General features: G+C 47.2%; 1 protein-coding gene across 1 annotated transcript in view; it reads right to left on the reverse strand.

Annotated features, from left to right (window-relative positions):
* The window catches only part of HOOK1 (hook microtubule tethering protein 1), a 107,776-nt gene that overhangs the window by 32,701 nt on the left and 48,890 nt on the right, over positions 1 to 26,185 (reverse strand). Inside the window, exons 7-10 of the mRNA XM_040360820.1 lie at positions 15,310 to 15,372; positions 11,411 to 11,494; positions 4,992 to 5,149; positions 2,400 to 2,540 (exon numbers count right to left, since the gene is read on the reverse strand). Coding sequence (XP_040216754.1) covers positions 2,400 to 2,540; positions 4,992 to 5,149; positions 11,411 to 11,494; positions 15,310 to 15,372 — 446 coding nt within the window. The remainder of the gene's footprint in view (positions 1 to 2,399; positions 2,541 to 4,991; positions 5,150 to 11,410; positions 11,495 to 15,309; positions 15,373 to 26,185) is intronic.

Below are 26,185 nucleotides of genomic sequence, written 5' to 3' on the forward strand. Positions count from 1 at the left end.
AGCAAAAAATGCATTTAAATTGCATTCTTTATTGTGAAAATGACAGTTGCAGTTTGGGAGTTAACCACAGGGGGCGCTGTAGGAGTTAGGGTGCACCTAGTGTGTGTTTACAACTGTAGGGGGGTGTGGCTGTAGGTCTGATGTCATCGATCGAGTCTCCCTATAAAAGGGATCACTCGATCGATACGCCGCCACAGTGAAGCACGGGGAAGCCGCCCGCCGCGGGGGGGGGGGGGGGGGCCACGATCGGACCCCCCACCCGCTAGAAGGCAAGGACGTATATATACGCCCTTCTGCCTGTCCGTGCCATTTTGCGGACGTAAATAGTCGTGCGGCGGGCGTTAAGGGGTTAATCTCAGTATAAACACATCTGTTCTGTGAAGCCCTCATAGGTTTGTTAGAGAACCTTAGTGAACAAATAGCATCATGAAGACCAAGGAACACACCAGACAGGTCAGGGATAAAGTTGTGAAGAAGTATAAAGCAGGGTTAGGTTATAAAAAAAATCTCCCAAGCTTTGATCATCTCACGGAGCTTCTGTTCAATCCATCATCCGAAAATGGAAAGAGTATGGGACAACTGCAAACCTACCAAGACTTGGCCGTCCACCTAAACTGACCGGGCCGGGCAAGGAGAGCATTCATCAGAGAAGCAGCCAAGAGGTCCATGGTAACTCTGTTACATACGTCTGATCCTGCACTCTGCACACTATGCTGTATATTACACACTCTGCACACTATGCTGTATATTACACACTCTGCACACTATGCTGTATATTACACACTCTGCGCACTATGCTGTATATTACACACTCTGCGCACTATGCTGTATATTACACACTCTGCGCACTATGCTGTATATTACACACTCTGCGCACTATGCTGTATATTACACACTCTGCACACTATGCTGTATATTACACACTCTGCGCACTATGCTGTATATTACACACTCTGCGCACTATGCTGTATATTACACACTCTGCGCACTATGCTGTATATTACACACTCTGCGCACTATGCTGTATATTACACACTCTGCGCACTATGCTGTATATTACACACTCTGCACACTATGCTGTATATTACACACTCTGCACACTATGCTGTATATTACACACTCTGCGCACTATGCTGTATATTACACACTCTGCGCACTATGCTGTATATTACACACTCTGCGCACTATGCTGTATATTACACACTCTGCGCACTATGCTGTATATTACACACTCTGCACACTATGCTGTATATTACACACTCTGCACACTATGCTGTATATTACACACTCTGCACACGATGCTGTATATTACACACTCTGCGCACTATGCTGTATATTACACACTCTGCGCACTATGCTGTATATTACACACTCTGCGCACTATGCTGTATATTACACACTCTGCACACTATGCTGTATATTACACACTCTGCACACTGTGCTGTATATTACACACTCTGGATCACTGCACTGCACATTGTGCTGTATGTTACATTCTGAAAACTGCTTCACACTGTTTTCCTTTTTGTACAGGACACACAGAGGACCCCCAGTATTCTCTATGCTGTGTTGTACATTACATACACAGGATCAGTCTGTACCCCATTCCAGGGCCGATCCTAGGGTCACAGGCGCCTGGGTGCAGAAATATTTCTGGCGCCCCCCCACATGGGCGCGGTCATTTTACTAACTCCTCCCCTTTACAAATGTTTCTATGGCAACGACTCAACCACAGAGATGCTTCTCCACAAAGTCCTCATTACCCTGGGATCCTTACATGATCTCCTAATAATAAACAAAATACAGGAAGAGAAGCAGAGTACTTTATTGGGACCTGGAGGGGGACCTCTCTGGTAAACACAGAGAGGGCTTCTGTTAGAGAGTCTGTTAGACAGACCCCCGGACATACTACAGACATGATACAGGAGATGGTCAGAGACTGCAGACATGATACAGGAGACAGTCAGAGACTGCAGACATGATACAGGAGATGGTCAGAGACTGCAGACATAGTACAGGAGATGGTCAGAGATTGCAGACAATAGTACAGAAGATGGTCCATTAGACCCCTTTTTCAGGCGCTTTAGCATTAAAAATAGCGCCTGAAAAAAGCCTCATCTGCAATCCCAGTGTGAGAGCCCGGGTGCTTTCACACTGAAGCGGTGCGCTGGCAAGACGTCCAAAAATGTCCTGCAAGTAGCTTCTTTGAGGCACTTTAGTGTGTGTATACACATTGGCGCCCCCACCTCTGCAGGCGCCTGGGTGCAAAGCACCCTGCCTAGGATCGGCCCTGCCCTATTCTATACATTACATACACCACACCATTGTTATGAACACCACTATGAATTGGTTTTTGGAATTCAGAACTTCATCCCATTTCCAACCCCTTCTGGTTGTACCTGAGAACATCCATTTCGTCTTTTAAAGCCCTCGACTCCTCGGCTAGACTGGCCAACTCAACACTGCGGTTCTGCGTCTCGATCAGCTGTTTCTCCAGCTCCTCGCAGTGAACCCGATAATCATCCTTCGCCGCTTCCAGCCTGCAAATAGAAATACACAGAAAGATGAATATGCGTTGATGTGTTCACGTGTGCAGGTGGGGCATAAAGATAAAAATCATGCTGGAACAGAAAAGGTTCTTCACCACAAAGACAGAATAACTCAGAGTCACTGATGTTGAATGATGAGAAGACCTGGCTCATCATCTGTGTGCCAACTCATCCCAAAGGCGTTCATTAGGGGTGAGGTCAACTCAAGTTCCTCCACACCAAACTCATCAAACCATGTCGCAAATGTTGTCTCGCAAAACGAGCAGGATTCAGGCCAAAGCAGTGTGCAGTACCACGTTTGGCCTGAGGTGGGGGGGGGGGGCGCCAGAGCCGAACAACGCAGATCCCAGCCATCCGGAAAGACACAGAAATACTCCGTTCCCAAACTTTTCCAAGGTTTGCAGAGGTCAGCCGAGCTGTCCTCTGGCCTTTACTGCTGTTTCCGAGGCTCTCCGGCACCCCCCCCCCCACCTCTGGCCACATGCGGTATTGCATGCCATTGAAGTCAATGCGGAACAAATTATTTTCGTTTCCATTGACTTCTATGGGGAAACTCGCTTTGATATGCGAGTACTTTGGATTACGAGCATTCTCCTGGAACGGATTATCCTCGTAATCCGAGGTTCCACTGTACATATTTTCAGCCCCTATAGAGAAAATGTTTGTAATTACCGTATTTATGGCTGTATACCGCGCACTTTTTTCCCCTAAAAATAGGGGGGAAATCAGGGGTGCGCGCTGTGACGGTATCGGTATGATATCCACGTCAACGTTCCCTTCTTCCCATAACGACAATCACCCCAATATTCCACGAGGAGGGATATCCCTGGAATCGCCCAGAAAGCCAAACATGAGACAAGCTTACTGCTAGAACAAGACACTTTATTGACACAAAAACTCAGCTTATATGTGGTTACAGCCTGTTAGGAACGCCCCCCTCACACAGTGGGGTTTCCCATACAGATTATAGGAGACAAGTCGGAGCCGACCATGCAGACACGTTTCTTTAGATAAAGACATCAGCGGAGTTAATTACTAGGTGTAACAGCCTGACCACAATGAAGCAATCAGAATAATTAACATGAGCCACTTCTAATCATTGTAAACAGTAAGGCCGGTCTCCTTCCCACACACAATAAATCAATTACCATTTGAACTAGGGAGCTGGCTGAGGAAGGGTCATTAACATGTCAATAGCTTGTGACACATGAATCCATCTAACCCACAATTTAACCAAGCAGGGAGATTTACACTGACATCCTTCACACGCGCTATACGCCGATAGTGTACCTTGGGCTCGAAGGGGAAGGAGGGGGACGAGCGCTGCTGAGTGCCGCCGGAATTCACGAGTCATCTCTCCTGTTTACTCGGCTCCAACGTCACATACACAGTCCCGCTTCCGCCACCGGCATTGGACCAGTGTTCTATCAATCACAGGAGCTGGTCCAATACCGATGGCGGAGGCGGGACTGTGTATGTGACTGCCGCCGAATGAACAGGATGAACAGGAGATGGCGGCTCGGTGATTCCCTCACTCCTCGAGAGAAGGTGAGGCTGCAAATGGGCACATAGGCTGCATCTAGGCAAATCAAACGTAGGGGCACATAGACTGGAGCTGGGCACATAGGCTGCATTTAGGCTGGAGCTGGGGCACATAGGCTGCATTTAGGCTGGAGATGGGGCACATAGGCTGCATTTAGGCTGGAGATAGGCACATAGGCTGGAGATGGGCACATAGGCTGCATTTAGGCTGGAGATGGGCACATAGGCTGCATTTAGGCTGAAGCTGGGGCACATAGGCTGCATTTAGGCTGGAGCTGGGGCACATAGGCTGCATTTAGGCTGGAGCTGGGGCACATAGGCTGCATTTAGGCTGAAGCTGGGGCACATAGGCTGCATTTAGGCTGGAGCTGGGGCACATAGGCTGCATTTAGGCTGGAGCACATAGGCTGCATTTAGGCTGGAGATGGGGCACATAGGCTGCATTTAGGCTGGAGATGGGGCACATAGGCTGCATTTAGGCTGGAGATGGGCACATAGGCTGCATTTAGGCTGGAGATAGGCACATAGGCTGGAGATGGGCACATAGGCTGCATTTAGGCTGGAGATAGGCACATAGGCTGGAGATGGGCACATAGGCTGCATTTAGGCTGAAGCTGGGGCACATAGGCTGGAGCTGGGTCACATAGGCTGCATTTAGGCTGGCGTACGAAGACGTACGCCTGACGGATCTAACCCAGAAGCCGTCGTATCTTGGTTTGAGGATTCAAAACAAAGATACGAAGCGGGAAATTTGAAAGTACGCCGGCGTATCAGTAGATACTCCGCCGTACTCTCTTTGTGGATCTGCCCCACTGGTATTTAAAGTTCTGCAAAGACATTCTGGTGGCTTGTTGGAGGATCAGGTGAATGTGGACCCCCGTCCTTACACTTTGCCCATACCTGTAATTTTCTTCCTGCAGCTGATCCAGTTGGGTCTGAAAATATTTTTTAGCTGCCATATTGGTAGGTTCCTCGAAGGAGTCCAATTGGTTTATCCTTTCATTCTGCACCTCGTTTTCAGCCAATAAGCTGTTCCTCTCCTCTTGCAGGGCCGCCACCTGGTAAAGGAGACAATCGATGAATTATCTGTACTGTACATGTAACATTAAATAAATTGAATTCATTAAGACTTGTTCTCCATTAGGTCGATTCACAAAGAGTTAGGCCGGCTTATCAATAGATAAGCCGACTTAACTCAGAATCTAAGCCGACTTATGTTTAAGCGTATGCTCAAACAGAGATACGCTTAAACATATCTAAGATAGGACGGCTTGCGCCGTCCTATCTTAGGTTGCAATATTTCGGATGGCCGCTAGGTGGCGCTTCCATTGCGGTCGGCGTAGATTATGCAAATTAGTAGATACGCCGATTCACGAACGTACGCCCGGCCGACGCAGTACTTTTACGCCGTTTACGTAAGAGATAGGCCGCGTAAAGTTAGAGCTAGGCCCTAGTTGGAATAGTAATGTCAAGTATGGCCGCCGTTTCCGCGTTGAAATTCTAATTTTTTACGTCGTTTGCGTAAGTCGTCCGTGAATCGGGATTTACGTCGTTTACGTCCACGTCGAAATCAATAGGTCCGTGCGGCGTACTTAGCCGCAATGCACACTGGGAAATGTAGGCGCCCAGCGCATGCGCAGTAAGGAAAAACGTAAAAAACGTGAGGTCAAGCCTCATTGCCATAAAACACGCCCCCCCTCCAACACATTTGAATTAGGCGCCCTTACGCCCGCCGATTTAGGCTACGCCGCCGTAACTTAGCAGGCAAGTACATTGTGAATCACGTACTTGCCTCGCTAACTTACGGCGGCGTAGCTTAAATTCCTTAAGCTACGCCGCCGCAAAGTTAGGTCAATCTTACTGAATCTACCTACATAAATGTACCATATTCTATTTATTGTTCAAAATAAAGATTATGTTCGGGGTCACAGCTGCCAAAAGATTTGAAATTTCTGTCCATCCAGTTGTAGATTACACAGCTCCGCCAAACGGCAAAGCCCTTAGTGGCAGGAAAGGAGACTGGATTTTTTTTCTGCCGTAGATAAATTCCCTTTGCCCAGAACTACTGTACTTGGACCAAGATGAACGGAGTAGACCCCCCCCCCTCCCCCCTACAGCTTGACCTAAATTGTAACTGTTAGTTCAAATCAAACAAGTATCATGGACGGGACGCAACTGTTTGATTTGGAAGATTTAGAAAATAGGACGTGACTACACAAAGATGTGCTGAAATTATTTCTCTATCTGTTTGCTTAAAAAGCTCCAAAAATAGTATTGTCCCCGAAGCCAAGAGGACACGCAGAATACACGTGAGTGAGACGGAGGGGCAGACCTGCCACATTCTGCAGATACAACACTGTACAGGCCGGGGAGGTGAGTTTCCAAGGTGTAAACCAACTACTAAATCTATAATATAAAGTATCCATCTTCTACCATAACGGTTTATAACATCCATCAATGGTAATGTAAGAAATGCTAACTGGGAGCGACTTGTCTATATTATCCAGTGCCTCAGGAGCTGTACACACGCGTGTATTGGGGAAACAAACGTTTGTTTAAAATGCATTGAAGCTGAACTCCGGCCTTCACAGTGGCCCTTTACCATGTGATCACTTGTGTCCAATCACTTGTAAACAAACTTGACGGTTTTCAGTATTCCTTTCCTCAGGCAGTGTGACAGGGCCCATTTATAACCAGGGCTGGACTGGGACAATAATTTGGCCCTGGACTTCATCCAGACTGGCCCACTTTGACAGGTCTCTCCCATGGCGGTCGGACAAATCCCGCACCCCCCCGGCCACCCAAGCCCCCTCTCCCCCTTCACTAGCCACTAGCTGTTCTACTTTATTAGAGTAGAACAGCTGGTACTGATACTCTTATAGGCAGTACCAGTGGGGAAGCTAGACATTATTTCACCCAGGGCAAAGAATCAGTTCGGTGCCCCCCTTATGGGACAAGATTAGGCAGAAGTGAGAAACTCCCAGGCCATAGCTGTTGAGTCAGCTGTCTGTCCCCTCCCCCATGCTCCTCTGTCGTCCCCCCTGCTTCTCTGTTCCCCCCAGGTGAGCGATGCAGGGAGGGAGAGACAGAAAGAGCGGAGGGGGGCAGCGGTCAGCTGTCACTGAAGCCGGCCCACTGAGCCATCGGCCCACCGGGAAACTCCCTGTAGTCCCAGCCGTGCCATTCTGCCGACGTATATCGGCGTGAAGGGGTCCTTAAGTGGTTAATAGGAGTTTTTTGTGTTACCATATACAGTAAAACCTTGGTTTGAGAGTGACTTGGTTTGAGAGCCTTTTGCAAAACAAGCAAAATGTTTTAATACATTTTGCCTCGATATACAAGCAAAGTCTTGATATAAGAGTAGCGTCATGTCACAACTGAGTATAAAAAAAGAACAGAGGAGCCTCTAAGTGTAGCGATATGATTACATGTAATGAAGGTACAACGTATTGCTACACTTAGAGGCGCCTCTCTCCTCTTTTATACTCTGTAAAAAAAAATGCTTTGATATACAAGTGCTTTGGATTACAAGCATGTTTCTGGAACGAATTATGCTCGCAATCCAAGGATCCAAGGTATTGGATTAACATCAGATGTAGCATATTATTAGTTTCTTTACATTACTTGACCGTTTATGTTTTGTATATGGGAGACTATAGGAGATCACATTAAAGTGGAGTTCCACCCATAAATATAACATTACATCAGTAGTTTTAAAAAAATGTCATTAGTCCTTTAAGAATTTTTTTTTTTTTTTTTAGATGCCTTCAAAGTGTTGTTGCTAGGCAGAATAGTTAATCTTCCCTCTTCCTGCACCTAGGTGCTTAAGCTTCCTAACCTACACCGCACAGACTCCTGGGAATGTAGTGGGTGTAACTTTCCAGGAGTCTGTGCACTCCCCAGTCTCGAAGAATTATGTGACTTGGACAGTACAGGTGCTGAAACCTGATCTGAAACCTATTACACTGCTTGGGCAGCACTGAGCATGTGCGAGATCTGCAAGGCTGAAATCCAGGAAGTCATACAGTCTGGCTTCATGATGCCCACACTTAACCCTTTCATGCCTATGCCTATGTATGACATTTGGTGTTTACAAGTTAAAATCCATATTTTTGGCTAGAAAATTACTTAGAACCCCCAAACATTATATATATATTTTTAGCAGAGAATCTAGAGAATAAAATGGCGATTGTTGCAATATTTTATGTCATACGGTATTTGTGCGGCGGTGTTTTAAACACAACTTTTTGGGAAAAATTTACTTTCATGAATTTTAAAAAAATGAAAAAGTAAAATTAGCCCAATTTTTTTGCATAATGTGAAAGATGATGTTATGCCGAGTAAATAGATACCAAGCATGACACGCTTTATAATTGCACGCACTCGTGGAATGGCGACAAACTACGGTAACTAAAAATCTCCATAGGCGACGCTTTAAACTTTTTTTACGGTTACCAGGTTAGAGTTACAGAGTAGGCCTAGTGCTATAATTATTGCTCTCGCTCTTACGATCGCGGCGATACCTCACATGTGTTATTTGAACACCGTTTTCATATGCGGGCGCGACTTCCGTATGCGCTTTCTTTGCTGCGCAAGCTCGCGGGGAGGGGGGGCGCTTTAAAAAAAATTTTTTTTTGTTTTCTTATTTATTTATTTATTTTTTCTAATATTAAATTTTTTTTTTTTTACATTTTGATCACTTTTATTGCTGTCACAAGGAATGTAAACATCCCTTGTGACAGCAATAGGTGGTGACAGGTACTCTTTATGGAGGGATCGGGGGTCTAAAAGACCCCCGAGCCCTCCTTTGCACTTCAAAGTATTCAGATCGCCGAAAACGGCGATTCTGAATACTGTGTACTTTTTTAAATCCGGCGCCATTGGCATCTGAGAAACCCGGAAGTGACGTCATGACGCCGCTTCCGTGGTTTCAATGCGGACACTGAATCAAAGCCGTTTACGGCTTTGTTTCAGAGCGCGCCGAGATGCTGGAGGCGCCGGATCGTGGATCGGGTCTCCCGGTGGGACGGGAGGCCCGGTCAGAGCGGCGAGAGGCGGCGGGAGGGGGGGGGATGTCCCCTCCCGCTCCTCCGGCATAACAACTGAGCGGCTTTTAGCCGCATCGGTTGTTATGTTTGGAAAGCCGATCGCCCGCTCTAAACAACGGTACCGGGATGATGCCTGCGGCTGCAGGCATCATCCCGGTATAACCCCTGAAAGCCGAGGACGCATATATGCGTACGCTCGGCGTGAAAGGGTTAAGATGGCCCCAGTCAATTTCTATTTTATAAAGTGTCTAAATGCTGTAACAACCTAACAAAACGGACCTTAGTTTACAGACTAACTTTACTAGAATACATTAAGCGTGTGTATTACAGGGGTATTTATATATAAAAAGTGAAATTGTGGCCGGAACTCCACTTTAAATAATTTATTCTCACATTCTTTTCCCTCCTTTGTGGCAATAATGGGGGTTTTTGTTCTTCTTCTGGAAGAGTTCATTCAGGGAAGCAGCTAATTAAATTGGAAGGTAAAGCCGCACTTTGAACGCCGGGGCTTTGATCTCAGATTCGGGTTGGTGAGAAGGTCAGTTGTATAACAGTGAGAAGCTTTATGTAAGGGGTAATCTTATAAAAAGTGCAGCGATGGACAGAGCCACATGTCAAGGGCAGCAAATACAAAGCGATTGATCTGGCGCGAGGTGTGGGAGCGAGGCCAGCGGTATTGGCCAATGTGACCATCGAGTCTGATATCCACGTGAAACATTAACCGGACACTCAAACAACTACATTATCTTAATATATGCAATGAGTACAGTGTACACACCGATTGTGAAAAAGAGAGGCCGGGCAGCTCAAGGCCCACTGACATGACAATGATGGGACACTATTCCTCCCACTAACACCAATGATGGGACACTATTCCTCCCACTGACACCAATGATGGGGCACTATTCCTCCCACTGACACCAATGATGGGACACTATTCCTCCCACTGACACCAATGATGGGACACTATTCCTCCCACTGACACCAATGATGGGACACTATTCCTCCCACTGACACCAATGATGGAACACTATTCCTCCCACTGACACAACAGATATAGCTGGCCTCATTTCCTTGCTGGAGGATTCCAGCATCATCTAGCCCAGGGGTCTCCAAACTGCGGCCCAAGGGCTGGATGTTGCCCTTTGCGGGCCTTTATCCGGCCCTTGGGGCAGTATTGCTCCCAACGATATGAGGCACTATTCCTCCCAATGACACCAACAATGGGGCTCTATTTCTTCCACTAATAGCAACGATGGAGCACTATTCCTCCTCCTACTGCCCACCAACACTGGAGCCATGTTTATTCTCACCGATGCTCGGCCCTGGGGCATTTTCTACCCCCATTGGGGTGGATTCAGTAAGCAATTGCGTCTGCGTATCCATAGTTACGCAGCGCAATTGCTTAGTTGCGCCAGCGTAACGACTTTTCTGTATTCAGAAAGCTTGTTACGCCGACTGCAGCCTAAGATATGACTGGCATAAGGCTCTTATGCTGTCGTATCGTAGGCTGCATTCTTACGATGGCCGCTAGGTGGCGTTCCCGTAGTGGTCAGCGTAGAGTATGCAAATTGCATACTAACGCCGATTCACAACCGCACGCGCGCCCTACGTACGCATTTTACGTCGTTTGCGTTCGTTGGGTTCCGCGTAAGGCTGCTCCTGCTATTAGCAGGGGCAGCCAATGCTAAGTATACCTGTCGTTCCCGCGTCGCGATGTTTGAAAATTACGTCGTTTGCGTAAGTGAATCGTGAATGGCGCTGGACGCCATTTACGTTCACGTTAAAGCAAATGACGTCCTTGCGACGTCATTTGCCGCAATGCACGTCGGGAAAGTTTCCCGACGGAGCAAGCGCAGTACGTTCGGCGCGGGAACGCGCCTAATTTAAATGATCCACGCCCCCTACGGGATCATTTAAATTACGCACGCTTACGCCGGCCATTTTTAAGGAGCGCACGAGCGAAAATTACGTAGCTACTGCTTCATGAATGAAGCGTAGCGCAGGTAAATTACGGAGGCGCAGCGTTAAAACGGTACGCTGCGCCTCCGTAAGAGGGCGCAAATCGTACCTGAATCCACCCCACTGTTCAGAATCCGGCCCCCTGAAGTCTCAAAAACAGTAAACTGGCCCTTTGCTTGAAAAGTATGGAGACCCCTGATCTAGCCATTTTATCCCCAGCCTGACTAACCCCGCCCCTTCCATTTACTGGATGTTTAGTTCTTTCAATCATGGAGGCTCAGCAGCATATATATATGAGCGCCACCTCACCTGGAGGTCCAGCTCCTGGCACCTCTGCTTCAGCTCTTCTTTCTCAGCTTCTGCTTCCTGAATCAATTCCAGAGCCTTCTTCAGCTATAATACAGAGAACAAATATTAACAGTAGGAAAGCCAATCGAAGACCTGTGTGGACAGATAGATAGATAGTGGTGGCCCGTCTATTAGGGGCCCCCTCCCCCATCCATGCGTCCGGCCCCCTAATCTACATGCAGGGCGCCGGATGCATGGATTCCAGGGGGGGGTTTTAAGCACATGTTCAAAAAAGGGTGGGCTCAGGGCGTAGAGCCCACCCAGTTGTGTGACCCTAGCAAACGAATATTTACTATTCTCACACTGATTCTCCTCCCAGCCAATCAGTAAGCAGGTTGTGAGACCCGTTTCACAATTGGACGCACGGCCAGGGTAGAAGCAGGGGGAGACCGACCAACCCACCAGCCGCCACAGTCAGACTCCCGGGATGGTTTACCATCCAGCACTCCCCGACTCGGACAGGAGAGGGAGGGGGAGGGGAGATCGGAGTCATCCCGGGCAGGACATCTGCCTTCTAAGGTAAGGAGGCCGTCCGTCTCCCATGGTGGGGGTGTTCCCGGTGTTCCCTGCATTCATGTCTATCTCCGAGGGGGGGTTGGGGGTGCCATTGGTTTGCCACCTCATCGAAATTATCGAGCACCAGCCGCCAAAGATAGATAGATAATAGATTATTATTATGCAGGATTTATATAGCGCCAACAGTCTGCGCAGCGCTTTACAATGTTAGGCCAGACAGTACTAGTACAATGCAATTCAATTCAATACAAGAGGAATCAGGGGGGCCTGCTCGTTAGAGCTTACAATCTAAAAGGGAGGGTCAAGAGATACAAAAGATAAGGTTGAGGATGAGCTGATGGAGAAAATAAAAGTATAGGCCCAGATTCTCAAAGGGCTTACGACGGCGCAGCGCCATGTACGCCGTACTAAGTCCTAATCTGGGCCGTCGTATCTATGCGACTGATTCTTAGAATCAGTTACGCATAGATATCCATTAGATCCGACAGGTGTAAGTCTCTTACGCCGTCGGATCTTAACTGCAATTTTTTTTTTGCCCGCTAGGTGGCGCTTCCGTCGATTATGCAAATTAGCTAGATATGCGAATTCCCGAACGTACGCGCGGCCGATGCAGTAAAGTTACGACGTTTACGTTAGGCTTTTCCCGCCGTAAAGTTGCCCCTGGGTATATGAGGCGCAGTCAATGTTAAGTATGGCCGTCGTTCCCGCGTCGAAAATTTATAAATTTACGTTGTTTGCGTAAGTCGTCCGTGAATGGTGCTGGACGTAATTTACGTCCACGTCAAAACCAATGACGTCTTTGCGGCTTCATTTAGAGCAATGCACGCTGAGATTTTTTGGGACGGCGCAGGGACGCGCTTCATTTAAATGATACACACCCCCTACCCGCCGAATTTGAATTCCGCCGGGTGATTTACGTTACGCCGCCGCAACTTTACACGCAAGTGCTTTGTGAATGAAGCACTTGCCTGAAAAACTTGCGGCGGCGTAACGTAAATCAGATACGTTACGCCCGCCCATTTTTACGCCGATGTACGAGAATCTGCCCCATAGTTGTTAGGTGGGGGCAGGGTAGGCTTCTCTGAAGAGAAAAGTTTTCAGAGGTCGATAGATAAGAGTCTGGGATAGTCACACAGATTGGGATAGGGAATTCCACAGGATGGGAGAGGCTTGGGAGAAGTCCTGGAGTGGAGTATGGGAGGAGGTGACAAGGGAACTAGAAAGCAGTAGGCCTTGGCATGAACGAAGAGGATGATTTGGTTGGTATTGGAGACTAGGCTAGTGATGTAGCTGGGGGCGGAGTTGTGGGTGGCTTTGTGAGTTGTTAGTATTTTGAATTGTATTAGTTGGGTGAGCGGAAGCCAGTGGAGGGATTGGCAGAGAGGAGTAGCGGATTCTGTATGCACCAATTTTTAGTAAATATGCAGCCAATCGTCTATGCCAGTGATGGGGAACCTTGGCACCCCAGATGTTTTGGAACTACATTTCCCATGATGCTCCACTACACTGCAGAGTGCATGAGCATCATGGGAAATGTAGTTCCAAAACATCTGGGGTGCCAAGGTTCTTCATCACTGGTCTATGCCAACACACATTACACAGGCATACTCCATTAAGAAACCAGCCCTGGGGAAAGCCATGCAGCCATCGCTGGAGAGCATGTCGTCAGGAAGAAGTGGTTGGTGACAGGCTGAAGGAGATCAGCAGTGCTGAGAGGCATATATAAAAAAAAAAAAAAAAAATGCGATGGTATATGATACATAGTGCTCCGGCAAACAAAATGTCATCCAGTTAGTGTTTACACCTTCTATAAAATAATTCTGGCCTCCCAGTGACCCGGCCTCAGTGACCAGTAATTAAGGGCATGCGCTTCCATTACAGATGGCTTCTTCAAACATAATAAAAGTTTTATGAAGCCAGACAGGTAAATGACGGCAGCGGACGGAGAGGAACGCACAGCGGGAGGCGGCCCTTCATCTCTGGGTGACTCAGGAGTTAAATCCTGTGCCATGGCCGGGCTCCTGTGTGGAGTGGGAAGGGATTAGGTGAGGCGGGGAGTGGTGAGCAGCCTACAAGTCATTACAACAAAACTCGTTTTATCACATCAATGTTCGCTGATGGAAATGAAATAGATACATTATGTGATTCATAGCAACTGTACTCACTTATAATACACACCTGAATATTTACAGGATGGCTCCCATTTGTGTCTGGCCAATGACAAGTCAGAGACATCGGCAGTGCTGCTATCCATCACTTCTGGTTGCTCATGATGAAGTGGCTTAAGCCGCAATCCACATAGAGCTTTAGGGCACCAGTCCCCATTGGACCTTCTGTCTTTAGGGCTTTAGGACACCAGTCCCCATTGGACCTCCTGTATTTAGGGCTTTAGGAAGCCAGTCCCCATTGGACCTCCTGTCTTTAGGGCTTTAGGAAGCCAGTCCCCATTGGACCTCCTGTCTTTAGGGTTTTCGGGCACCAGTCCCCATTGGACCTCCTGTCTTTACGGTTTTAGGGCACCAGTCCCCATTGGACCTCCTGTCTTTAGGACATCAGTCCCCATTGGACCTCCTGTCTTTAGGACACTAGGCCCCATTGGACCTCCTGCCTTTAGAGCTTTAGGGCATCAGTCCCCATTGGACCTCCGGTCTTTAGGGTACCAGTCCCCATTGGACCTCCTGTCTTTAGGGCACCAGTCCCCATTGGACCTCCTGTCTTTAGGGCACCAGTCCCCATTGGACCTCCTGTCTTTAGAGCTTTAGGGCACCAGTCCCCATTGGAACTCCTGTCTTTAGGGCACCAGTCCCCATTGGACCTCCTGTCTTTAGGGCACCAGTCCCCATTGGACCTCCTGTCTTTAGGGCACCAGTCCCCATTGGACCTCCTGTCTTTAGAGCTTTAGGGCACCAGTCCCCATTGGAACTCCTGTCTTTAGGATGCCAGTCCCATTGGACCTCCTGTCTTTAGGACACCAGGCCCCATTGGACCTCCTGTCTTTAGAGCATCAGTCCCCATTGGACCTCCGGTCTTTAGGGTTTTAGAGCACCAGTCCCCGTTGGACCTCCTGTCTTTAGGGCTTTAAGGCACCAGTCCCCATTGGACCTCCAGGGCACATAGTGTCCCCCCGTCCCCCCCCCCCCATTCCATTCCTCTTCCCCAACTTCTTCATCACAATCAATAGTACAGTAATCAACCCCTCCCCTTCCTCCCTTCAGCCAGGATGCTGGGTGTAATGTTGGACTTTGACCTCTCCTTTCGGCCCCACATCCAATCACTGTCCAAAATTTGCCTTCACCTTAAATCCGGTTATACACCTAGACTGGCTGTTACAGAGGGAGACATACCTGCTGATCCAGATCTCCTTCTAGCTCCACCAATGGAGAGTCCACAATGTCTTTACTCATAAGCTGGAAAACACAAAATAAATTACTGCAATAGAAACAAACAGCAATCCATTGAATACTGGTTCACACTATGCCTGGCATAAACATTAACGTGTTCATTGATTAAAGTGCAAGTTCTCCTTTTTTAGAAAACAATAAAAGATGAACACACACCTTACATCATCACCCCCACCCCGTTTCCCGCTGAACTTACCTACTCACCTTAAATGCAGGGGTGGACTGGGCCGGGGGGTTGGGGGGGCAATTGCCCCATAAAAACGCTGCACAGCTTCTGCCGTATACATGCCTAAAAGCTTCCAGGTGAAGAGGAGTAAAAAGTCTTCGCCAGTGTGCCAACGAGTGCGGGATGAGGAGGATGACAGAGCACAGGCCGCCTCCCCCCCCCGAAATGGAAGGTGTATACCATGTCTGAGCAGAAGCCGGCTCTGTGCCCACCAGAGGCTCTCTTCCCCTGGTCAGTCCTGCCCGAGCCACCTTGGCTTCCCACTGCCGGCCAGTTCAGGAACCCGGAGTCGGTGCAGGAGGCACTGTCCAACCCAACCCGCCTGGTAAGCAGAGAGTACCTGGAGTAGAGCTTCAGCCTAAGATGGGGGTCAGGAGGAGGCAGGGAAGAAGAAGAGTGGGAGGGGGGCTGCATCGTTGCACCATGGGGCTCTGGGTTGTGCTTGCCCCCTGGGCCAAAAGTTGCTAGTCAGCCCCTGCCTTCATTGTTGATGAACTATCAGTGCCCACACAGCCAGCGCAGCAGTCTGGGGATTTGAAATCTCTGTTCTTCTCTCTCATCATTCTGCAGGGCTTCCAGGACAGATCAGGGCAATTCTAATTGGTCAGCAACGGCACAGAGCATCACTCCAGTCTATCCCAGAAGCTCTGCAGAAAAAAAAGGTGGAAAAGAGAGTGGAATTCTAATCACTGGACAGCTACACCAGCTGTGTGGCCACTGATAGCTCAACACCCACAGAGGTAAGTACAGCGGGGACCAGGGGAGGATGGGAGGGTGTGACGGGAGTCACTTTGGGCGGGAGGAACCCAGCTTACCTTGGAGAGCACTGAAAGCTCCTTGTCCAGCTCCCCCGGCCCCTCCTATGTGTAAGTCACCCTGTGTCTATTAGGGGCACAGGGTGACCGAGAACTCCAGTCTGATCTGTACTAATCAAACTCACTGTACGACCACATTGGAATGTTTTTATATATATATATATATATATATATATATATATATACACATATATATATATATATATATATATATATATATATATATATATATAGGCAGATTCAGAGCGAGTTACGCCGGCGTATCAGTAGATAGGCCATCGTAACTCTGAATCTACGCCGGCGTTAATTTAAGCGTATTCTGGAAACCAGATACGCTTAAATTAGGCTAAGATACGAGCGGCGTAAATCTCCTACGCCGTTGTATCTTAAAGTGTAATTTTTAGGCTGGCCGCTAGGTGGCGCTTCCGTTGAGTTCGGCGTAGAATATGTAAATGACTAGATACGCCGATTCACAAATGTACGTGCGCCTGTCGCAGTAAAGATATGCCGTTTCCGTAAGAGATACGCCGCGTAAAGATAAAGCTGCCCCTAGGAGGTGTAGTTAAGTATGGCCGTCGTTCCCGCGTCGAAATTTAAAAATGTTACGTTGTTTGCGTAAGTCGTCCGTGAATGGGGCTGGACGTAATTTACGTTCACGTCCAAACCAATACGTCCTTGTGACGTATTTTGGAGCAATGCACACTGGGATATGTACACGGACGGCGCATGCGCCGTTCGTAAAAAACTTCAATCACGTTGGGTCACGAGTAATTAACATAAAACACGCCCCCCCATCCTCATTTGAATTAGGCACGCTTACGCCGGCCCCATTTACGCTACGCCGCCGTAAGTTAGGAGGCAAGTACTTTGTGAATACAGTACTTGCCTCTCTGACTTAAGGCGGCGTATCGTAAATATGATACGCTACGCCGCTGGAAAGATGCGCCGCCGTACCTGAATCTAGGTAATAGTCTCATACTTGTGGAGACTCTTTGCTGGGTCGTTTGGGGTGTGGCTGTATTCCATTGTTCTATTGTGTCTGTCTGCCTTGGGTATTATTGGACGTGTATGTGTATTTCCTGTGAGGAGGGAGGGGGAATTCCTCCAACAGCTCTCCCAGCTGATTGGACAGTCTATCCACACTGAATGCAAAGGGAGGGGGTGATTGTCCCAAGTGTTACCTCTGTCTACCTGTGTTTCAATAGACAGTTCATGGTCAGCAGCCAAAACGAGTAATGCCTAGTTTGTGGTTGCAAGCGGCTGGAAGATCTGATATCTATATCCAGACTGGAAGCAAGCGATGTATGACAAAAGCACTCAAGCGGAGTGTGGGACGTTTCGTTACACAGTCTTAGTTCACTTTTAATTTTTTTTCTAAACAAAGAGAGATTTCCCCGCACAGACACCAGACAGGAAGTGAGGGAAAATCTGCACCAGAGAAATAGGCAACAATAAAAAAGCAAAATACCATACAAGACCTGCGCTCTAATCTCAAATCAACCAATCCCCTAGACGCTGAATAAAATATTTTATCCCCCAAGATAAATAATAAATTAATAAACCAGTAAGCGAGCGATATAAAACAAAATCTCTACTATATTAAACAATTCATACGTGTTTCATACCCCATAACATGAATTAACAAATAAAAAGTATAACCAATTTAAATATACACTATGGCCCGGATTCAGAGACACTGGCGCATATTTATGCCGCCGCAGCGTATCTCCTTTACGCTACGCTGACGCAGCGCAGAGGCGCAAGCACTGAATTCACAAAGCACTTCCTCCCAAATCTGCGCTGGGTTTCTCAGGCGTAAGCCGGCGTAGGTGGAAGTGGGCGTGAGCCATGCAAATGAGGCGTGACCCCATGCAAATGATGGGCCGAGCGCCAGACAGATACGTAATAACGAACGGCGCATGCGCCGTCCCGTGGGCGCATCTCAGTGCGCATGCGCACAATCACGTCGGAACAACTGCCTAAGATACGTCGGATCACTGCCTACGACGTGAACGTAACCTACGCCTAGTCATATTCACGTCCTACGTAAACAACGTAAAATACGCCGGCTTGTGTTCCCTGGTGCAGCCCTTTGCATGGATGCTGCTGAGTTACACCTCCTTTATGGGGCATAACTTTACGCTGGACGTATGACTTTACGCGCACTGCGTCGGACGGACGGACGGACGGACGTTCGTAAATCGGCGTATCTCCCTCATTTGCATATGTGAATAGAAAATCAATGGGAGAGCCAAATACGTCCAGTGTAAATATGCGCCCACTCTACGCCGGACGTAGGCAAGTTACGTCGGTCGGATGAAGCCTATTTTCAGGCGTATGTTAGTTTCTGAGTCCGACGCATAGATACGACGGCGCATATTTGCACTTACTCGGCGCAAGTGCTTTGTGAATCCGGGCCTATATATATATATATATATATATATATATATATATATATATATATATATATATATATATATATATAAATATATAACATAATACTGCATATGATGCATAAATGTTTCAGCAAAATCCCCAAACACCAACACTCAGTGTGTAATCCACCACCATAGTATATGACAGTTCCTCAATCAGTGTGTCCACCACGTGCCAGGTATTCCTTCTTCCCTCAGTGCTTCACCTCTGTGCACCACATAAATGAATACAGAACGCTCACCAAGCTGATATATTCTCTTATCTCTAAGATGGTCATATACCGATGCTTAGAGGGTTAGGCACCTCCGGGCACCCATCCGGATAAGTCCTTCTTTATCCAGCCCTCTGTTCAGCATAAAAAAATACAAGCAAACAAATCGCCATAGTGCAGCACATGAAATATTCCTTTATTTAAAAATCCACTCACATTTAGACAGCAAAAACAGGATAGTAAAATCCAAGCACCTGCAAGTTCCCCACATCGTCTGACATCATGTCCGCCCTCAACGTGTTTCATCAAAGCGACTTCCTCAGGCAGGTAAGCTGCCTTCCTGAGGAAGTCCTGAGGAAATGAACAAGTCGGGCAAAGCGTTTTTTGCGCGCGCTTCGATTACCTGTAGGGAAAAGTGGTATGTAAGGGTTTACAACCACTTTAAAGGTGGAGTTTGGTTTCATTTCAAAAAGGTATACTGTAGGCCACGCACAGGCACTTCCCAGGCTATCCACAAATCTCCTAGAGGGGTCTACCCTTTTTGTCCTGCCTAAACGGGCAGGGCGAGCCAGCAATTGGACACACAGCCCCATCACCTGCACCCCATCCCCCTCAGTTGCAGCAGCGGCTGAGCGCAGAGTCGTGCAAAAAAGACGGCAGCACGCTGTGCTGTGATTGGGAACCGGAGTGACTGGCACCCCATCATGTGACCACTGTGACAGCCAATGACTAGGCACACCTTCCAACCCCCCCCCCCCAGGAGTATGATCCTAGTTAAAGGGAAGCTGAGCAAGGTGGGAAGGGGTTAAACCCATGAATCACATTAGGTAAACATCTCCCCACCGCACTGCTGCAACATGCATGCAGTGGGGATCGAAAGTTTGGGCACCCCACGTAAAAATTTGTATTATTGTGCATAACGAAGCCAAGGAAAGATGGAAAAATCTCCAAAAGGCATCAAATTACAGATTAGACATTCTTATAATATGTCAAAAAAAGTTAGATTTTATTTCCATCATTTACACTTTCAAGATTACAGAAAACAAAAAAATGGCGCCTGCAAAAGTTTGGGCACCCTGCAGAATTTCTAGCATGCACTGCCCCCTTTGCAAAGCTGAGACCTGCCAGTGTCATGGATTGTTCTCAATCATCGTCTGGGAAGACCAGGTGATGTCAATCTCAAAGGTTTTAAATGCCCAGGCCCATCTGACCCTCCCCCAACAATCAGCACCATGGGTTCTTCTAAGCAGTTGTCTAGAAAACTGAAAGTGAAAATAGTTGATGCTCACAAAGCTGGAGAAGCTATAAGAAGATAGAAAAGCGTTTTCAGATGTCAATATTCTCTGTTCGGAATGTAATTAAGAAATGGCAGTCATCAGGAACAGTGGAAGTTAAAGCAAGATCTGGAAGACCAAGAAAAATATCAGACAGAACAGCTCGCAGGATTGTGAGAAAAGCAATTCAAAACCCACGTTTGACGGCACCATCCCTCCAGAAAGATCTGGCGGACACTGGAGTTGTGGTACACTATTCCACTATAAAGAGATACTTGTACAAATATGGTCTTCATGGAAGAGTCATCAGAAGAAAACCTCTTCTACGTCCTCACCACAAACATCAGCGTTTGAACTTTGCAAATGAACATATAGACAAGCCTGATGCATTTTGGAAACAAGTTCTGTGGACCGATGAGGTTAAAATAGAACTTTTTGGTCAGAATGAGCAAAGGTACGTTTGGAGGGCACAGAATTTAATGAAAAGAACCTCTGTCCAACTGTGAAGCATGGGGGTGGATCATTCATGCTTTGGGGTTGTATTGCAGTCAGTGGCACAGGGAACATTTCACGAGTAGAAGGAAAAATGGATTCAATAAAATTTCAGCAAATTTTGGATGGTAACTTGATGCCATCTGTGAAAAAGCTGAAGTTAAAGAGAGGATGGCTTCTACAAATGGATAATGATCCTAAACACACCTCAAAATCCATGGGGGATTACATCAAGAGGCGTAAACTGAAGGTTTTGCCATGGCCTTCACAATCTCCTGACCTCAACATAATTGAAAATCTATGGATACACCTTAAAAGAGCAGTGTGTGACAGACAGCCCAGAAATCTCAAAGAACTGGAAGACTTGTGTAAGGAAGAATGGGCAAAGATACCTCAAACAAGAATGGAAAGACTCTTGGCTGGCTACAAAAAGCGTTTACAAGCTGTGATACTTGCCAAAGGGGGCAGTACAAGATATTAACTCTGCAGGGTGCCCAAACTTTTGCAGACGCCATTTTTTTGTTTTCTGTAATCTTGGAAGTGTAAATGATGGAAATAAAATCTAACTTTTTTTGACATATTATAAGAATGTCTATTCTGTAATTTGATGCCTTTTGGAGATTTTTCCATCTTTCCTTGGCTTCGTTATGCACATTAATACAAATTTTTACCTGGGGTGCCCAAACTTTCGATCCCCACTGTATGTCATGATTTTAGGACCGGAGATCTCCTCCTGAGTCTGTAGGGTGTGAAGTATATTTGGACATTTACAAGTGTACACCGCTACAAACATAATTCAGAAGATGATGCAACCAAACACACTAATAAATCTATTTTTGACTCATCACAAGTACATGTGAATTCCTCAGTGTGGCCGCTATGAAATTCCACACCCAGCCCGACGAATAAATGTATACAATCATTTCTGTGCATATAATTGTTAGTGTTTTGTTTTTACTGACCCAGTGGGGTCACCTAAAGGAAAAGAGGGTTTTCCCAACTCTGAGGCTGGATAGTCAGCTCTACGATTCCTTTTTTCTTTCCTTGAAGTAGCAAATGATGCAAAATCCAATGAGGTAAGTCACATTGGGGCAGATCCACAGAGCGAGTACGCCGGCGTATCTACTGATACGCCGGCGTACTTTCAAATTTCCCGCGTCGTTTCTTTGGTTTGAATCCTCAAACCAAGATACGACAGCATCTGGGTAAGATCCGAAAGGTGTATGGCTTCGTACGCCTTCGGATCTTAGATGCAATACTTCGGCGTCCGCTGGGTGGAGTTCTCGTCGTTTTCCGCATCCGAGTATGCAAATTAGCTATTTCCGACGATCCACCAACGTACGCGCGGCCGTCGCATTCTCTTACGTCGTCTGTAGTCGGCTTTTTCCGGCGTATAGTTAAAGCTGGTGTTTTGCGGCGTATAGTTAGACTTGCCATGTTAAGTATGGCTGTCGTTCCCGCGTTTATTTTGAATTTTTTATTTTTTTTGCGTAAGTCGTCCGTGAATCGGGGTGGACGTAATTCACGTCTATGTTAAAAAAAATGACGTCCTTGCGACGTCATTTAGCGCAATGCACGGCGGGAAATTTAGGGACGGCGCATGCGCAGTTCATTCGGCGCGGGGACGCGTTTCATTTAAATGAAACACGCCCCCTAATCGCCAATTTGAATTGCGCCGCCAGTTCTAGAGATGTGTCTGCTGCAAAAGGTGGCTACTTTGAAGAACCTAGAATATGAAATATATTTTCTGTTGTTTCACACTTTTTTGTTATGTATAATTCCACATGTGTTCATTCATAGTTTTGATGCCTTCAGTGTGAATCTACAATTTTCATAGTCATGAAAATAAAGAAAACTCTTTGAATGAGACGGTGTGTCCAAACTTTTGGTCTGTACTAATATATATATATATATGGCCTCGTACTCACAGGGGCCTCGCAGCCGCCTAACTTACCCAATGCATTACCCCAGTTTTGAGGGACAGGGGACCTTAACGCTGCTGTGCTCAGGCAGCGTTTAGAGCCCTGACTCAAGAACGGGGCCGCCAGCGTCCCTAACAAACAGTGAATATCGGTGACACCACCCCTTGTGACGTCAATGACCCAGCATGCCCTCAGTCAATGACGTCACAAGGGGGGCGGGTTCACCAGGTGACATCACCGGGTGGCCCCCGCCCCTTAGTTATTAAAGAGCAGGATCTCTGGGCCGCCTTGTTAAAGGGGGCTTCCAGATTCCGATAAGCCCCCTGCCCGCAGACCCCCACAACCACTGGCCAGGGTTGTGGGGAAGAGGCCCTTGTCCTTGAATTAGAGTGGGGCCCCATGTAAAGTTTTGCCTAAGGACGGCAGGGGATTGGCGTTGCCAAACCCCTGGCTGTACTATTTGGCGGCTCAGATGCAGCAACTGGTTGGCATGTTTCGGCCGGCGGTGAGGTCCTCGGCTCAGAAGCTTATGGAGCACACCGTGGGCGGAAGGCCGATCCCTGAGGCATTGGAGGCGCAAGCCTTTGCTAAACCGCACAAGAAGCTCCCCACTTTTAGCTTAATTCAGAAGGTATGGAATAAGGTCAAATACGTGCAAAATGCGGAGGGGTACACAAAATACAGCCCTATATGGCAGAACGACACATACACTGAATTGGCCAAGTTACAGTCCGGGGCCAGGTGGAAACAGTATGGGATCACGCACCTCACACACATATTCAGTAACGGGGTGCTCCGCTCGTTCTCTGCACTGCAGGGGGCGTTCGGCTTGCCCCAGACTATGCACTTCCCCTATCTGCAGTTGAGGCACGCAGTGGCGGCACAGGGTCGCTCCTCTGAGTGGTGCCTGTCGCCGACACCTGCTTTTGATCTTTTGGGGGATGCTGGGACGTCAAAAGGCTTTATTTCCCAGTGCTACGCCATTCTGCTACAGTACGTGATGAAGCAGCATCCCCTGAGGATACGGGAAAGGTGGGAGGCGGATGCGGGCGAACTGGATGGGGAACAATGGGAGGAAATCTTTCAGGCAGTGGGTAAATGCTCGCTGAATGTTTCACAGAGGCTCACACAACTGTATATTTTGCTGCGCACTTATTATACCCCACACAGGCTCCATAAGATGAATCCTCAGCTTGATCCAACCTGTACCAGGTGCAAAAGAGACCATGGTGATCTGATCCATATGTTGTGGAGATGCCCAAAGCTCCACACGTATTGGGCGGGAGTTGTGAGTACAGTAAACTCGACTTTTGGCGTGGCTCTTCCACAGGACCCGAGGGCTTGTCTCTTGGGGGCTCTGGAGGAGTATGAATGGGAGGAAGCGGACAGAGAGGCGATACACAGGGTTTTATTCCAAGCAAGGAAACTCATTATGGTTCACTGGAGGGCTGAGGCCCCTCCGACTCTGGCTGAATGGATTAATAATATTGGGCTGGTGCTGAGGATGGAGAAAGTGGTGTATCAACACAGGGGTAGTACCCACAAATTTGAGAAATTGTGGGCAAAGTGGTTGGATGTACCAGGTCTAGCCCCGGTAGACCTTGTGATGGATAGACTTCTGGGCATCAATGTGGGGTAGATGGGGACGGTGATACTTTGCGGGATGGTGGTGTTTGAAATTGTTTGGGGGGAGGGGGCTGTACCTCCTACCTATAAATACTCACTGAGTACGGGATGTCCTAACATATGTTGTTATCTTGTCCCCGCAATGTTAAGGGGACCTTGTATAATTTGTACCTCTGCAAACTAAATAAAATTTTGTTGGATCAAAAAAAAAAAAGTTTTGCCTAAGGCCTCACAAAGCCTAGATCCGCCTCTGCAGGCACGGTGTGACCCCAAGGAGTAGTGATGAGTTGGGGTGTGTTCAGACTAGGATCCCAACCAAAATGTGCGAGCCCACCAGGAAACATTCACCAGTACTGGGCCAATTATCTGCAGCCTGGGCAAGCCCCGCCCCTATCTCCGAATATATACAAGGATTCTGGAGGAACCCTCTGCACACTGCAACGCACCCTCTCTAGCAAACGTTTCCTTCACATACATTGCAATACATGTTTATGCTGGCCAACTGCGTCAAAGTAATTCCTCTCTGGCTAGTCCCCACTCTGCTCTGCAAAATGCAAATGCTACATTAGATACAGTGGCAATATGGGGCAGATAGGCACCCCTTTAACACCTGTTGGATTATATAAATGTAGAACCTATTGGGATTTGAGTACAGGTAGATCTTTCTTCTACTGCATTGCAGGTCGGTGACCAGACCTGGGACTTGTAGCTCTCATAGGACTTGCGTCTATCTGCCCCATCCTGGCACTGAATCCAATGTAGCATTTGCATTGTGCAGAATGGGCACACAGAGCAGCGGCACAGGAGTATCGTAGGAGGCAATGCTAGTCAGTTAGAAAAAAATCCCCTATTTTGAAAACGCTATAACTTTTGCGCAAACCAATCGATAAAAGCTTATTGCGATTTTTTTTTACCAAAAATATGTAGAAGAATACGTATCGGCCTAAACTGAGGAAAACATTATTATTTTTTTATATATTTTTGGGGATATTTATTATAGGAAAAAGTAAAAAATATGTTTTTTTTTCAAAATTGTCGCTCTATTTTTGTTTATAGCGCAAAAAATGAAAACCGCAGAGGTGATCAAATACCACCAAAAGAAAGCTCTATTTGTGGGGAAAAAAAGGATGTAACTTTTGTTTGGGAGCCATGTCCCACGACCGCGCAATTGTCAGTTAAAGCGACGCAGTGCCGAATCGCAAAAAGGGGCCAGGTCCTTAACCTGCATAATGGTCCGGGTCTTAAGCGGTCAAAGGGGACGTACCTGTACATCCATGTTCCCAGCCATGCCACCCTGCCGACGTATTTAGGTGTGCGGCGGTCCTTAACCACTTAAGCCCCGTACCTTTAGGCAGATAAATGCCCAGGCCAGGTTTTGCAATTCGGCACTGCGTCGCTTTAACAGACAATTGCGCGGTCGTGCGACGTGGCTCCCAAACAAAATTGGCGTCCTTTTTCCCCCACAAATAGAGCTTTCTTTTGGTGGTATTTGATCACCTCTGCGGTTTTTATTTTTTGCGCTATAAACAAAAATAAAGCGACAATTTTGAAAAAAATTCAATATTTTTTACTTTTTGCTGTAATAAATATCCCCCAAAAACATATAAAAAAAAAATTTCCCTCAGTTTAGGCCGATACGTATTCTTCTACCTATTTTTAGTAAAAAAAAAAATCGCAATAAGCATTTATCGATTGGTTTGCGCAAAAATTTATAGCGCTTACAAAATAGGGGATAGTTTTATTGCATTTTTATAAAAAAAAAATTTTTTACTACTAATGGCGGCGATCAGCGATTTTTTTCGTGACTGCGACATTAT

This window comes from Rana temporaria, chromosome 7 (assembly GCF_905171775.1).
Source record: "Rana temporaria chromosome 7, aRanTem1.1, whole genome shotgun sequence".
Lineage (NCBI taxonomy): Eukaryota > Metazoa > Chordata > Amphibia > Anura > Ranidae > Rana > Rana temporaria.